The sequence below is a fragment of the Coptis chinensis genome, chromosome 4 (assembly GCF_015680905.1).
Source record: "Coptis chinensis isolate HL-2020 chromosome 4, ASM1568090v1, whole genome shotgun sequence".
Taxonomy (NCBI): Eukaryota; Viridiplantae; Streptophyta; class Magnoliopsida; order Ranunculales; family Ranunculaceae; genus Coptis; species Coptis chinensis.
This window is the reverse complement of record NC_141459.1, coordinates 102,274,095-102,290,648: the sequence shown is the minus strand read 5'-3', so window position 1 is coordinate 102,290,648 and position 16,554 is coordinate 102,274,095. Positions and strand designations below refer to the sequence as shown.

The 16,554-nt window shown below is 37.5% G+C and overlaps 1 protein-coding gene and 1 pseudogene across 2 annotated transcripts; both read left to right on the top strand.

The window, feature by feature from the left end:
* Positions 1-3,469: 3,469 nt before the first annotated feature.
* LOC147506397 (indole-3-acetic acid-amido synthetase GH3.5-like) lies at positions 3,470-5,996 on the top strand (annotated as a pseudogene). Its single transcript, XR_015193735.1, has 3 exons — positions 3,470-3,952; positions 4,129-5,057; positions 5,189-5,996. The product of XR_015193735.1 is annotated as an indole-3-acetic acid-amido synthetase GH3.5-like (transcript).
* Positions 5,997-7,631: 1,635 nt separating this feature from the next.
* On the top strand, positions 7,632-8,967 carry LOC147506396 (uncharacterized). The gene is made up of 2 exons (XM_086605760.1): positions 7,632-7,900; positions 8,418-8,967. Exons 1-2 carry the CDS (start codon positions 7,632-7,634, stop codon positions 8,965-8,967), a joined length of 819 nt encoding a protein of 272 aa, XP_086461886.1.
* Positions 8,968-16,554: the final 7,587 nt, after the last annotated feature.

Sequence of the window (16,554 nt, the reverse complement as noted above, 5' to 3'; positions counted from 1 at the left end):
GCGGTTGATGTATGCCATGGTGTGTACTAGACCGGATATTGCTTTTCGCCCGTTGGGGTTGTAAGCGATTTACAACCAAATCGGGTAAAGAACATTGGGAAGGTGTTAAGTGGATATTGAGATATCTCAAAGGCACTTCCAAATCATGTTTGTGCTTTGGTGGAAGTAAGCCCTTACTTGAATGCTACACTAATCACGGACATGGCGGTGATGTTGACTCGATGAAGTCCACCTCCGGTTATCCGGTTACTTTTGCGGGGAGCGGTTTCTTGGCAATCTAAGTTGCAAAAGTGTGTTGCCCTCTCCACTACTGAAGCGAGTATATTGCGAGCCACCGAAAGTGTTGCAAAGAGTTGCTATGGATGAAGAGGTTCTTCGACGAACTAGGGCTAAAAGCGAAAAAGGTTTGTAGTTCTATGTGACGGTCGAGGCCATCCACCACTTGAGCAAGAATCCGAAGTTTTCATTCTAGATCCAAGCACATACACGTGTGCTATCATTGGATTAGAAAGTACTTTCGAAGACAAGCATTTGTGTATCGAGAAGATCCATACCGACAAGAACGGGTCGGATATGATGACCAAAGTCTTACCGAAAGGTAAGTTTGATGTTTTGTTGTCTATTGCGGAATGGCGACACCTCCTCCTGCTGATTTGGCAATTGCATGGAGGTATCCCCCACCGCTTCGGGAGGGGAGATTGTCGAGTTATCCCTCACATGAGGAGAAAACAGAGTTGAGAGAAACGCTAATTCGGCGTTGGAAATGTCGAGGCCCAGCCGGATGAAGCGCGACTTCGGCTTCGAGTTCCAATAGAATAGGGTGACCCGCTCATAGAGGGGCGACCAGCCTTCGATCTCGAGATACATTGAAGCGCCAATCAATGATGAAGCCAAGCGCTTCAGTCTATTTTTCGTGGGCTTGCTACTTCGATTCCGCGAAATTTGGTTTTGGAGATAAAACCAAAATCAAGGTTTTGGAAAACCTAACCAAACAAGTCGAGGAAGGATTGGAATCGGACTAAAACAAAGAGAGAACCTTTACTGAGGAGATACAACCCCTCAAAAGAGATAAAGAGTGATCTAGTAAGGTGAAGGCTGAAAGGAGAGATTGTAATCTTCCTTCCCACTTTATTAAGAACCTGCTCTTGTGGAAGTAGGGCATCATTGGCGAACCACGGTAAATCTTTGTGTTGTGGTTTGCTTTTACCGCTTTACATTATTATCTGTTGTTAATAGTTGTTTAGCGAGTTGGGCATGTTAGTATAGGTTGTAGTTGATATTTAGATTTTGTCCGGAGTTGAATTGTGTTCAAATACAAGTTATCTGTGTAGTGGGGGAATCGATTGGTATTGATATAATCCCCAACAGAGAAACGATATGCAATTAATCGGTTAATCGGTGATTTAATCGGTTATATCGGATGTATATATTTGATGTTTTCAAAATATATAATAGTGTAATCATACCAAATATTTCTAAACAGTGATCCGAGATACAACAAAAAATATCAAATTCTCATAATCACATCTAACTAACTCAATTTTGGAGTACTACAAATATGTCAAACACAAAAATTACGTTAAATATTTAAAAGAATAAGGAGATTGAGAAGCGATAATATTTATTAGAAAGATAATACAATAATTTGTATATTTAACTTTCGTTAAGGATGAGAAAATAAGTAAACTCTTAGCTTTGTGTATTGATTGAGTTCTATTATTATTAATACAGTTTAATAATCCAATTTGTTAATTTTACGTATTTTTTTTGGATGAGGAACCGATATTTTCAATAAATTTTTTTCTCGGTTTAGCGAGAAATCAGTCATCTCGGCCGATTAATCGGTCAATTCGGTGATTAAATCGGTTCGGTGAGAAAAAGTTAAAAAATCGGTAAAAACTAATCGGTTTATAAGCAATACGTGATTAATCGGCCAAGATATCCGATATTAATAGCACATGTTAGGAAAAGCTTGTGGCTTCAGTCTTGCTCAGCGTTGCTCTCAAATCAAATCATCGTTTGGCATTCCTCATTTTTCAAACAAACAAACTTTATTCACTTACTTAATATAAGTATGTTTTTTTTTTGTGTGTGGTACATTTGATTCATGAGAAAGAGTGATGGTAGGAGCTAACACTTGTAAACGATACAGTCTGGACTTAATGCGAAATAATCCAATTATTAAGAGCAATGTTTTGAAAACTGAACTGGTGATTGAACTGATTTTTTGTTAAAAATGTCTAACCTGTTTTAATTATGGTTCGACTCGGTTGGACTGATTAATATTTATTTAACAAAGTTTTAATATAAATTATATATTTAAAAAATAAAATAAAAATAACTACAAGTTTATGTATTAAGTTACCAAAGAAAAAAAGATTATTTATTTTTCCGCTACAATAAAGAAAAAAAAATGGTGGCAGGTTGATTCTACACTTCTATCCCCAGTATCAATTTTGGACAAAAAAACTTTATAGCACATGCGCGTTCGGTTTATTCTAGTTTAAAACATATACGAGTTCGACGGTTCAATAAGCAGTTAGACAGATGGTCCAACAAAAAGTCTCAGTTTTCACCATGCCAATTCGAACCGAAAAGCTTACCATAGTTTATACTATGTCCTTTACAAGATGAGTTGAGAGCTAATATTTTATAGATATGATCTACTAACAATAAATGAATAGTTACTCCACAAAAAAAATTAGCTCATTTGGAAACCTTTGACCTAGTTAAAAATTGTTGTCAATTTTGAATTTTTTGTAACAATCTAGATTCTTCGATTTTGCAATCATCTTTTGATATTGTTAAACACTATTAAATGAATTGAAATTTTATGAAGTTAATCTTCATGGTTTGTTGGGCATATCCACAAAAAATTAGGTTATAGTTCCTCATGTGGGTGAAATTGTGGGACATAGTATAAACCATGGTATAAAAATTATGGTATATTGATTCCTCCCCATTTATATTTCACAATATTTTGCATAACAAACATGAAGAGATGGAAATGAATAACAAACATGAAAGAGATGGAATTAGCACGTGTCAAAGAAGCCGATTGATTGAAATGATGTGAAAACTAACTTTTAGAAGAAAACGAGGAAACCTCCATTATTGATTATTGTAAGGGGAGAAAAAACCAAAAAACCTCTATTATTTTTAACACTAGTCTCTTTATACTTGTCTCCGCCACACGTTAACAATATCCTATTTTATTTTTCATTAATTTATAGACGTGAAACTATCCTTTTATCCCTATAAAAAGACAATAAAACAAAAAAATAGCATGAGCTGTAATATTCGTGTTTGGAAAGGGCAAAATTGGAAAAAAAAAATAATGAATTGATGAATTTACTGTTGAACCCCTCGTTTTCTTTAAAAAAGTTAGATTATTTTGGTTTAAAAACTGACCTTCACCCAACGTTGGGGGTATTTATGTCAATCGATTTGAAAACCAATGGTGCGGGCTGCGGGGTTCCCATTTATCCCCCTCTGGCCCTCTCCTCAGTCTTCATTATTTCCCCAGACACATTAAATCTAGTTATCCTCTCATTTCTTGATACTCAAGCCTCCTTTCTCTTTGTTCAACTCTCTCTCTCTACCCAGTAGTTCATATGAGTTCATTCTTAATCATGCCTGTAGCTCCTAAGAAAGATGAAATGATTGACTATAGTTTGTCCGAAAAGGACAAGAAAACACTTGAATACATTGAAGATGTTACGAGTAACCCCGATGACGTTCAAAAGAGGGTGCTCGCCGAAATCACTACTCGTAATGCACATGTTGAATACTTGCAACGGCATGGACTAAATGGTCGAACTGACCGCGAGACTTTTAAGAAAATCATGCCTGTTATTACTTACGAGGATTTGCAGCCCGATATTAGTCGGATTGCTGATGGAGATACGTCGCCAATTCTTTCTGGACTCCCTATTTCTGAATTATTGACAAGGTACATGTGTCTGCTGAATTATTCCTTTTTCTTCAAGTGTTAGGTGAATAGCATATTAATATTCTTTTAGTCAAATAATTCTTTGGATAGATACAGTATAATATCTGGTCTAACATCTTTTAGGCAAATGCCTAGCTTCATTAAGTTAATTAATGAGTTATTGTTTGATTTTGCAGCTCTGGTACTTCTGCTGGAGAGAGGAAATTAATGCCAACCACTGAAGAAGAGCATGGGCGGCGATCATTGTTTTACAGTCTTATAATGCCTGTGATGAACCAATATGTTCCTGGTTTAGAAAAGGCAAAGGAATGTACTTCTTGTTCATAAAATCTGAAGCAAAAACTCCAGGAGGTCTAGTTGCTCAACCGGTTTTAACAAGTTACTACAAAAGTTCACACTTCACGAACAGACCTTATGATACCTATAATAACTACACTAGCCCAAATGAGACCATTCTTTGTCAAGATTCCTACCAAAGCATGTACTCCCAAATGCTGTGTGGCCTCTATCAATACAAGGAAGTTCTTCGTGTTGGATCCATCTTTGCTTCAGGTTTCATTAGAGCAATTCGGTTCCTTGAAAATCACTGGACTCTCCTTTGCAACGACCTCCGAAATGGGACTATTAACCCTCTAATTACGGATCCATCAGTTAGAGAGGCTGTCCTGAAAGTAATCAAGCCTAATCCAAAGCTTGCCGATTTCATTGAGGCAGAATGTAGTAGGAATTCACGGCAAGGGATCATAACAAGGTTATGGCCCAACACTAAAATACATCGATGCCATTGTCACTGGAACCATGTCTCAGTACATTCCTACTCTTGAGTATTATAGCAATGGGCTTCCACTAGTGAGCACTCTTTACGCGTCTTCGGAGTGCTACTTTGGTCTGAATCTTAAGCCTTTATGTATGCCTAGTGAAGTCTCATACACCCTCATTCCCACCATGGCCTACTTTGAGTTCATGCCAATTCATAGGAACAATGGTTTCACCAATTCAATCTCTGTACCCAAATCCTTGAATGAGAAGGAGCAGCAAGAACTGATAGATCTTGCCGATGTTAAGCTCGGTCAAGAGTATGAGCTCATTGTCACCACCTATGCTGGTAAGAATAAAGACTTGGTCTATGATACACAACGTCGCAATTTATGAAATCGCTCACCTTCAAAGAATAAACGTTCACTTATATGTAATTTTTATAACTAACTATGTATTTATTTTCATTTGAATTGGCAGGACTTTATCGCTATAGAGTGGGCGACGTGCTACGAGTTAGTGGATTCAAGAATAAGGCACCACAATTTAAATTTGTGTGTCGAAAGAACGTCGTTTTGAGTATTGATTCTGATAAGACTGATGAGGTTGAGCTTCAAAATGCAGTGACGAATGCTGTCAATAATCTTGTCCCCTGTGAGGCCACCGTGGTTGAATACACAAGTTACGCAGATTTATCAACCATCCCTGGCCACTACGTTCTATATTGGGAGCTTCGACTCGATGGTGTCACCCCAATTCCTCCCTCGGTTTTTGAAGATTGTTGTCTCACAATTGAGGAGTCTCTCAACAGTGTTTATCGCCAAGGCCGAGTTTCCGATAAGTCCATTGGCCCCCTAGAGATAAAGATCGTCGAGTCAGGAAGCTTCGATAAGCTCATGGACTATGCAATAAGTCGTGGGGCATCGATGAATCAGTACAAGACACCAAGATGTGTGAAATTTGAGCCAATTGTTGAACTTCTGAACTCCAAAGTTGTTTCAAGTTACTTCAGTCCCAAGTGCCCAAATTGGATCCCTGGTCACAAGCAATGGCACAACTAAATTGGATGAGAGAGAGGCAGAATATGAGAAGGCTAGCTATGGATTGCAAGATGCTTCTGTTGGTAATTTTAATGGAATTTGAATAAAGTACTCAAGTAGAACCAATTTGTAGACCAGCTTGGATTAGTTAAATCCTTTCTAAATAACCATTTTGTTTTCCCCCTTTTCTTTCCGTTTTGTAACCGTTTTAAATATGTATAGACTTGGTGTACAATTTCACTTCCTTATTTTTTTCTCTTCATATATCGTTATAGTTTCATTGAAATCAGCAGCATTTATTTGAAATTGTTTTCTTTGTTCCAGCCAGATTTCCAGCTCATGAATTATCATATGGACTAAATGCATAAACGGCACCAAAGCAAACCCACTCTAACAGTCCTTCAGACACTACGGAGAGCTGCTAATCCTGCTATAGTACCGCCATGTAAGATTTTTAATATTTTTGGCTGCCCAACTAAATTTGAGAAGTAAAAAACTCAAAATTAGTTCTAATGGAGACATTGAAGATGGAGGTGCTAAAGGGATACAGACGGCATAGTTGGCGGTGCTAAAGGCGTTGAAGGTGGAGTTTCTGCCGTCTGTCCATTAGTTGCAAATTTAAGTTGAATTTTTATTGGACAGACGACACAAATTTTATCGTTCGTTGAAATTTAACACACGGACGGTAGAAATTATGAAGACCCTTATAGCAGTCCCATTAGAATAATTATTTGGTTTTTTGGGGTGCTATATCACCGTTAGCACTCCATTGGACTTGCTCTAATGGAAAATCCACGCCACACATTATTAAAGGGAAAATAGGTCTTTAGATGTGTTTAGGCAGCTGGAATATATAACTCATCAAATGAAATTTGTAATACAAAATAGGCTTGCCACAAGAAATATATTTAATCGTAATTCTCACACATCTTCTAAATGTTCATCTTGTATATAAACTTTCATAATTGTATTTCATAAAAAGTAAAGAAATAACCATCTTGACGTTCATTCTTTCAAGACGTGGAAGGAATGAAGGATGTGATTTAGTCAACTCTTGTTGACTCATTCAGCAGAGTTTGGGCAACTGATGACCAAGATGAACTGGGTAGTTGGGCCTAGATAGTAATTTATTGGGCCGGTCTAGAAAAAAGAAAAAAAAACAAAATTGGTATTAGAAAAAGGGAGATGATATTGGCACCACACTTATTACGCATTACACCTACTTTTATATGACTAAATCCGTCTGGCTAAAGATTTGCACCCACTTGATTAAGAAACCCAACCTTTTTGTTTTTTGAAACCTCATTATTTTCTCTCTTCTCTATCATAAACAAAACCAATCTTTTCTTCCATTTATAATGAATGAGTCTACCATAGTTTATAATACATACCCATAATACATTTCAAAAATAAAACAATATATACACAAACTATAACCTTGGTAAAATGTAAACTCCCTAAAACCAACAACAAAATTAAAAAACTCAAGAACCCCATCTCTAGTACATCTCTAGAGTTACAACAGTTTTGGTTCAAAAGGAATTGGAACTGGATGCTGCAAGAGCCAATAGAGCCTCTCTTCTCAGGCAGAAAAGCAGAACGCATTTTGAGGTGGATGGAGATAAGAACTCTGAGTACTTTCACAATATGTGTAAGATTAGACAGGGTGCAGCATTGATCACTGAAATTATGGAGGAAGAAGGGACTCTGTGAACAAGATCAAAAGAGATTAAATAAGAAGCATGTAGTTGGGTTTTGATGAGACCAAATTTGCAGCATATCAAGTTCTACCTGACCCTGGTCTGCTTAGTATTGTTCCTAAGCTTCTGGATGTTGAAGACAACTAGAAGTTTACTAAAATTCTAGAATTTGAAGAAATTCAAATGGTTGTCTTTAGTATGAAGGCTGATAGTTCTCCGGGACCTGATGGCTTTCAAGGGCACTTTTATCACAAGTGCTGGGGAATTATTAAACAAGATGTTTGTGCTGCTGTTCAATCCTTTTTCATTCAAGGAAGCTTACCTATAGGTCTCAATACCAACTTCATTGCATTGGTTCCTAAGGATAAGGATGCTACAAAGCTCAGCCAGTATAGGCCTATCTGCATGGGAAACTTTCTTATGAAGATCATTACAAAGTTGATGCAGCTGAGGTTGAATGTTCTAGCATAAAAAATCATTACTAAAAACAAACTGGTTTTGTACCAGATAGATGCCCCCAATCTAGTATATGCTTGGCTTCAGAACTCATGAATGAAATGAATGGTAAAAGGTTTGGGGGCTCTGTTGCTTTGAAGTTGGACATAACTCAGGCCTATGACACCATGAATTGGGACTTCCTCTTCTAGGTAATGACTAGGCTAGGTTTTTCTGAAATATGGATAAAATGGGTTAGTACTATAATCAAATCTGCTTATATTTCTATTCTTTTGAATGGTGGTCCAGTGGGTTTCTTTAACATGAAAAGGGGGCTTAAGCAGGGGTACCCCTTATCACCCCTTATCACCTCTGCTCTTTGCCATTGCTGAGGATACACTTAGCAGAGCTTTACATTACTTGAGGCTTTGGAACCACCTGAAGCTAGCCTTTAGTAAATTTGAAAAAGTTTTATGCTCCTAGTCACTTACTTTTTGCAAATGATATCATTATATTTGCAAATGATGACATTAGAGGTATCAGAAAACTTAATTATATCTTGGAGAGATATCAAAAAGCTTCTGGGCAGTTTGTCAATAAAGCAAAAAGCAAGGTTTTCTTTGGAAACTTCACTTGCGCAAGGAAAGAAGTAGTGCTGAAGGAATTGGGGATGGTGGAGGGGTCTCTACCTGAAAAGTATTTAGGCATTCCTTTACATAAAGGAAGGGTTTTTAGAGCTTCTATACTTCCAGTACTTGATAGAATCAAGAAAAAACTTACCAGTTGGAAAGGAAGGATGCTTTCCTTTCAAGGGAGAAGTATATTGATCAAGTCAATGTTATGCAGCTTACTGGTTTATAATATGGCCATATACAAATGGCCATCAAATGTGATCAAGGAAACTGAAACTCTGATGAGAAACTTATTGTGGTCAGGTGATCCTACTTTGAGAAAGGGTATAACTGTTTCTTGGGCAAGGGTGTGCAAACCGGTAGAAGGAGGAATTGGAATTAGAAGATTAATTAAAAGACATGAACTTGGCAATGCTAATGAAGCTAGGTTGGGGCATACTGACTGGGAATAATGACTTTGAAAGATTCATGAGAGCAAAATACTTCAATATGGATGGGGAGATCATAATGTATCATAAACCGAGCTCCATTTGGAATGGCATCGGAAAAGCTATTGAGGGCGTGGATTCAAGAACTTCGATGGATTGTTGGTTTTGGAGAGAAAGTAGACATATGGAGAAGCAATTGGCTGGGAAGCAAATCATTGAAACAATTGCTCAACATAAGTACACAAGATTTGAAGGGATGCCGGGCTAAAGTGTGTGACCTTCTTGTGAATGATACTTGGCATATCCCGGACCTTATTCAACAACTTATTGATAGTCCCGAATATTGGAATTAACTTCGGTACAAAAATACAGCTCTCGGTTTGAGGATTACCTTATATGGTCTCCAGATCTTAAGGGGGAGTTTTCTACTAAGTCGGCACATGAGGAGATCAGATTGAAGAAGCATGTTATTGGGTGGAGTAAATTCATTTGGAATAGCCACATACACCCACGACCGAGAGCTCTAGCTTGGAAAATTATACAAAAAGGGATTGCCACATGATGACTGAGTACGTATATCGAGATTCACACAGTGTCTTGTTGTAGGATGTGTAACAAAAATCAGAGACCAAGCAACATCACATATGGGAATGCTCTTTTCGCAAGCAATGGATTCTGCAGACTTTTAATATCCGGTCGGTCTATCTTAACTCTCACCGACGCTTTGAAGGTTAATAACGGTTGAGTGTGCACGAGTACAACATCTATGGAACTCATGCATTGTAGCCGAATGGTTGCTATTTGGAAACAGAGGAACCGACTACATTTCGGCGACAAGAAGGCTAATGTTTGGGAATGTAAACTCTATGTCAAAACTCAAGTGAGGATCACCGGTAATCTTCGAAGGGACACAATTACAACTTACCTCAAGAAAGCAAGATTCGAGTTTTGGAATGTGAATCCTAGACCCAAAAATGCACCTAAGATCAAAGAATGTTTTGGATTCCTCCGAACCTAATATTATCGGACTTAATCTTGATGGTGCTTCCCTAGGCAATCCAGTCCATATGGTATTGGTGTGAGTTATAGGGGACCTATGGGGAGTTTAAGATGACCTTGGTTAAGAATATCGGACTGAACCAATTATCGAAATAATGTATGGCGATCCTTGAAGGCATTGAAATGAAAGCAAGAAGGGATGGATGGTAAACTTGTGGGTTGAAACTGCCTCCGAGCGGCAAAGAAACAACGCTCGTAAAGTGGCGATCTCCCTTGGCAGCTACAAGCAAGATGGCAGAACTGTTTGAATAAGATGCATGATTGGAAGATAACCTCTATCTGGAGAGAGTGCAATATCATTGCAGATGTGCTGTCCAAAAAAGGAACTGCTCTGCCAATCAATGAAGCAATCATTACTGATGGAAAACCTTCTTGGTTACACAGATATGAAGTAACTTTTCAGAAGTTTTTTAGGTTTGTGTGATTGTCGCTACACTATGTTTATGAATGGTAGTAGTTAGGATTATCTAGCTTGAATTTTAGTGGGGGTGCAGGCTGTTGCTCCTACTAATCTTTTTGTATTGTTCTTTTTTCTCTTTTTTAATCAAATTTTAATCTTATTGAGCAAAAAAAAAAGTACATGCTATTCTACATGAGCTTCATTTAATTAGTTATCCAGCTTGACCAATGATGCTAAGTAGATAAAAGAATGATAGTTCAATTACAATATCCTAATTGTCAACAGAAAAAACAAAAAATAATATATTTTTCTATTTTTTTTTAATTTTTTTTTTTGAACTTTTTATGTACAGAGAGAAAACAAAAAATCTAATTGTTAGAGCGGGTGCCATCACTAAGCGGGTGACTTTAACAAACAAAGACTTTTTCAGTCCAACAAAAAAAAAAATAGCATTAAGAGGGTGCCAGTTAACATTTTAATGTTGCTGCTTTTTTTTTGTTCGATAATCAAAAAGCTTGTGGCTTCAGTCTTGCTGAGCTTTACTGTCAAATCAAATCATGGTCTGCCATTTGCCAGGCACTGTTTGGCTACTTACGTTAAGAAAGCTATGCATAGTGTGTATTTATGGCATAGGTACTTAGGTTAAGAAAGCTAGTTTTGATCAAGACACTTGTTCTTTCGTGATTTGGAACTTGGAAGGGCTATACGAACTACCGAATATACATACTAACATGTTTAAGAGCTAGTCACATCACAGTAATACATTTTGGGATTTAAAATTTGGCTGGTGTCGAACGGCTAATATTTAATCTGAATTCAATATTGATGGAGCATAATTAAGCATAACCGCGCCTCGTCTTTTTCATTGTCTCGTTCAGTGATACTTTTCTTACAAACCTTCTCTAAGTTGTAACAAGTAAAGGCATCTCTAATGGAGAGTATAAAAATCCACCTCCACATAAATGCCATTAGAATTATATACTATCTAAATCCCAAATATATAAAGTGTATATTTACTATTTGTAGCTATTCCAATGGTAGGTAGAGGCAAATATGTAAAAATAGATAACAACGGATTTAAACTGTCACAGCCCATTCAAAATAATGAAAAATGACGGGTTTGGTCCGTCGCAAAAGCTTAAAACAAATAGTGGTCCACTTTTATCACTGAGCAACGGACTTAGACCGTCGCAAACAAAAAAAAATAAAGCTTCACACGTGAGTTGAAGTGACGTCCGGGTTTTTTTTATTAACTAATAACGGGATGAGAAATTCCCCACCCCATCTATTGACTAATAACTTATTACCTACGATATACAACCCCCATTGGAAAGATTTTTTTAGCATTTGAAGTGTAAATTTTACATTTTATACTGTTTACACCCCCCATTGGAGATGCCTTAACAAAAACACCTTATGTTTTATATCGTACTAGTATATAGATATAGCCCGTGCTCACGCCACTGTTTCAAATTAGGCTCAAAAAGAATCCCAACCCAATCGAATGATAAAAGCCCAACCCACAAAGCAGCCATTGTGGACCAAATCAACAATGATCCAATACTCTTTCAAATTAATATTTTAAACTATACATCCTATAAGATTTTGGATCTGTCATGTCATAATTTGTGATAAACATTTGTAGCTGCCGGATAAGTTCATGCAGACCCCACACCAAGCATTTTTATTAGATAGATGTCTATAAATATAGGCACACTAGGGTATGCCCGTGCCTACTGCCCGCGAGGCCTCGACGCGTGACCCCACCCTAGCACAGACAAATACCTTGTTTAAAACAATGAAATAAGAACTCCTCTAAGTACAAGTATTGGTTTGAAGGATCCTCGTCTAGCACAGACAAACTTGACGCGCCTTCGGCACTAACTTGATCCGCCTTTGACACTACCAATAACAACCGAAGAAGAAAACCATAATGTGTAGGAAGTTTGGACAGAACCTCCCCCTTTTCTTTGACTCTCCACTGTTTTGAATTGTGTAAGAAGGCTGGAAATACAATTCAGTTTTAATGGATATCTGAAGATGCCAAATTTTATCCATCATCTAAATGGAGTTAAACATAAAGCATCACCAATACATAAAATATGATAAACATAATACATGAAACGGTGTTCTACCAAAGTGAGGGCATGTATATTGAGGAGAATTCCAGGAAAACATTACAAAATAGGGGTCGTAAGAGCACCTAAAAAAAGTATGCCCTGAGGACAAATATCATTATTTGCGATCATAACTTCATCATAAATCCTATAAGGAGCGTAATCTGAGTTACTAAGTTCAGCACCTCCCTTGTAAATCTCATGCCTCCAGAAGACTTAATTGAAGAATTAAGTAATTGTCTGGTCTGTCTGCTTGGAAAGCGTTGAATAAGAACAACTAGTAGAAAGTAAATAAAATTGACCACGTAGCAAAGCACGGTTGTGGAAGTCCCTTAGCTAGTGTGAACAAAATGAATATGTATTTATTTACTTAATGTATAAAACAAAGTTTTATTATTCCTTCAATGACCATGAGCTAATCCCCACCGGGAGGGTTATCTTTGCTTCGTGTGAAAATCCGGATTGACTTCGTTAATATTCTAGAATCACTAGTTAGGATTTAGGCATAGATTAGACATCCGGTCCCAAAATGATCGAGATCTACCAATTTGAGTCTTGATGCTCGCAAACAGCCTCGTCGCGACCCAAATGTCTTCGTAGCGACTTCTGCAGTGTCGACGGCTCTCCAATTTGTCCAAATTGTGAAATCGAGTCGAGCTGAAATAATATACCGGAGATGAGATATTAGTTAAACTCCTTATGCTAGTGCAATGCGACCTAGAGATGTGGGCATGCGCTAGGGATCAATACTTCGCGTTGTCTCCTAACCGCACGAGGCTAATTAGAGATGTAGTGATGTGATAGTAAACTGTTGAAAAACGATTCTTGCATGAGCATGATTAACTCTCTCCCTGTTTCTCCATCTTTGTTTACCTACATCAAAATCACCGTAGTAATTTATATTAATTGCACTACCGTTAATTTAATTAAATCCAACTAAAAAACCTAAAATCCTACTCACCAAAAGTTGTAATTCCAGTTGTGAACCTTTTTCGAGCCCTAAGGTTTGGACAATCCCTTACTCGACCTATCCTACCAAACCCACGTGAGTAAGGTAACTTGACTAAAATGTACGACTATACGGACGTTGGACTTTGGACTTTGGTCTTCGGACTTTGGACTGTGGACCTCGGACTTAAGAAAATAAGTAACTGAAAGAAAAAATGGCCGTTTAGTACCATGAACTTTGCTGGTTTTATCAATTTGGGCCAAAAACTTTTTTTTTGAGCAAATTGGGCCATGACCTTTCTTTTTTATATCAGTTTGGGCCACCGTTACCATTCCGTTACTTCACATGTTTATGTGGCATGCCGGATGTATATGTGTCCGACCAAATGCTTATGTGTCACCGTTGAAGTGCACACCTAATCACCGGTGACGTGGCATCAAAATTTCAAAGTGTTTCAAACCCAAAATTTCACAGAAATTTCACCGAAATTTCAAAGTGTTTCCCCAAATTCATTACTAGCCATAGGATGTAAAGACAACACAATCCCACCACCCATATTACTATAATTACCATAATCATAAACACTCAACAACCATTTCAAATCACCAATAGAAGCATCAAGAACACCTAAAAGTTTACGGAAATCGATTTACGAAGTTATCGTAAATAACGACGAAGAACCCCACTCTTTTTACACTTTCTAACAAGTGTTAATGCACGCTCAAGATTCTTGGTAAGGTCAAAGAGAATTCTATGGAAGGGGGTTCATATAATGAAGTAGTTGAGCTTCTAATGAGGGCGAAAACGCGGGCGGAGCATTTGGGAAAGATGTTCGACTAGTTTTGAAGTTTCAACATTCGAACTTGTAGGATTCTCGCTTCTTCAACCTGATTTTAGGATTCTCATGCGGTAGGAGTTTTAGGAGTTGGAGTTCTTCTTCCAGCAGTTACTTTAAACAGTTACTTTACTTCGTTCTCATACTATGTTAAAGGAATTGGAGCTACCCCAGCATCAGAAAACGTTATCCTTGCAGCAGCATCAGTTCTATGGTTTTGAACAAAAAACCTATTGAAACTTGGTTTAGCAACACTTCCTTGCCACACTAGCACACACTTGTTGATTATGTTCAAAACTTTAAAAGTTTCAGGATTTAATTTAATATGGTATACCTCAGTGAGTTGTTGAATATTGGTCTCGATAGGCAACACCGGCACAATTACTGGTGTGGTTCCTTCGGATGTAGCTAGGACCTGTTTCTTGAGCTGATTAATCTCATTCTGAATAGTCCTTACGCGTCTCCATTGCCAACCCAGATAGCCAGCATACAATGTATAGGAGAACGAACCACTCGTTACAAGGGGATGTATTAAAGCAAAATATCTACTTTCTGTCATATGAAGAAGATGAGATGATGCATGATGACATCATTACTATTTAGTTTGGGCATACGACTTCTTAAACTTAAGTTTACTTTGGGCTTAAGTTTGTTACAAAAAAATGAACCGTTTCAGTCTTTTTATGTAGCGGATTTGGGCCCATTGGGTCCATGGGTAAGTCCAGCACACATAACAGACGTTTGTACACATAGGCAGCCGTTTGTACACATAGGCAAATTTTCTAACGGAAATACACCGGTGGCCCAAACTGATACAAAAAAGAAAGGTCATGGCCCAATTTGCTCAAAAAAAAAGTTCTTGGCCCAAATTGATAAAACCAGCAAAGTCCATGGTACTAAACGGTCATTTTTTCTAACTGAAATCAATAAACGTGTATAAAGAGCGTTTTTATCAAATGGCGCCGCTGCACGCCGAAGGACTCTGGACTTAACGTAATAACTGGAATACATCCATAAAAACCCCCTCCCCTACCTCCTCATCTTTTTAAATTTCATTTCTGTTACAATACTAACGAGTTACATAACTCTTTACCGTAACTCTTTACCCTAACTTTTTCTACTAACAAATAGCTGTGAACCAAGTTTTGTTTATTTTCATTAGCACAGTCTAAGTACTCCGTAGGAATTTGAAGTATTGAACAGACAAAAGAGTCTCAGACGAGACTGAATTAGTAAGCACGCTGAGACTAACCTCGAGTATCAACACTCCGGTTTTCGTCTGAGCCACTTTCCTTTTTCAGTACTCTTTTGGACTCTCTGGTCCTGTTTTTCTAGTAAGCATAAGCTCGGGAGTTAGTCGATCGCTATACGAGGAATCGCGGGACGCCAGGTTTCAAACTCTTAAACTCCTCAAACTTTGTCGAGGATATTATTTGCTATAACCTATTTTACCTCGTATATTTGTATGTTGGCATGAGAACTCCTTGCATGTAAAGGTGGTTCGTCATTACATATTCACGTTAACACAATTAATATGATTCGAATATATTTTGATATATGCGTAGCTTCAAACCACCTGCTTATAATATTTTTGTATGTGTATGTTACATCAATTCACGTACGCGGTATTCAATTGCATGAGTTCGTTCTCGACATTCCCCTAGCTCACATAAAACTTACATATAGTTGCACGTATAAGTAATATAGATTTGCATGTGTAGAATTCCTGCGTAAACTAGTATATGTTAGTTAGTTTTTATTTTGGCATCTATCGTTTTAATTGCATATTTCGTAATCACGTCTCCATAATACATTAATTACGTAAACAAAAAAATAAAAAAAAAATAAAAAAAAATAAAAAAGTCATAGTAATTAAAAATTTCATCTAAATCATCATAATAACACCTCGCATAATACACCATCATAAATCATCACCCTATTCCATCAGTGTCTAGGAAACTCGAAAGATTGAGGTTGTCTAATTAAGGAATGTGCGAGCACGGACAATCTCCCTCAATCCTCTCAGGTGACCTGGCTGTTGGAATATTCACACGTTATCCTAGCTTACCTGCTCGAGTTAGCAACAGCTCAGGAAGACGTGCTTCACCTCTCTCTTTCCTTAATTCTAAAACCTCCAGTCATTATTCATTCCTTATAAGCCTTAAATTAAAATTTATATTTGTATGAGACTACGGTCTGGTAAACATAAGGAATTAGAACTTACATATCGTCGTCGAAAATACAAGAAACA

What these genes read in the sequence shown, in the direction of transcription:
- LOC147506396 (XM_086605760.1), top strand. Translation starts at nt 7,632, where the DNA reads ATGGTTGTCTTTAGTATGAAGGCTGATAGTTCTCCGGGACCTGATGGC. An exon ending in ACAAAGTTGATGCAGCTGAG is followed by an intron (nt 7,901 to 8,417) that starts GTTGAATGTTCT and finishes TGATGACATTAG; the next exon opens with AGGTATCAGAAAACTTAATT.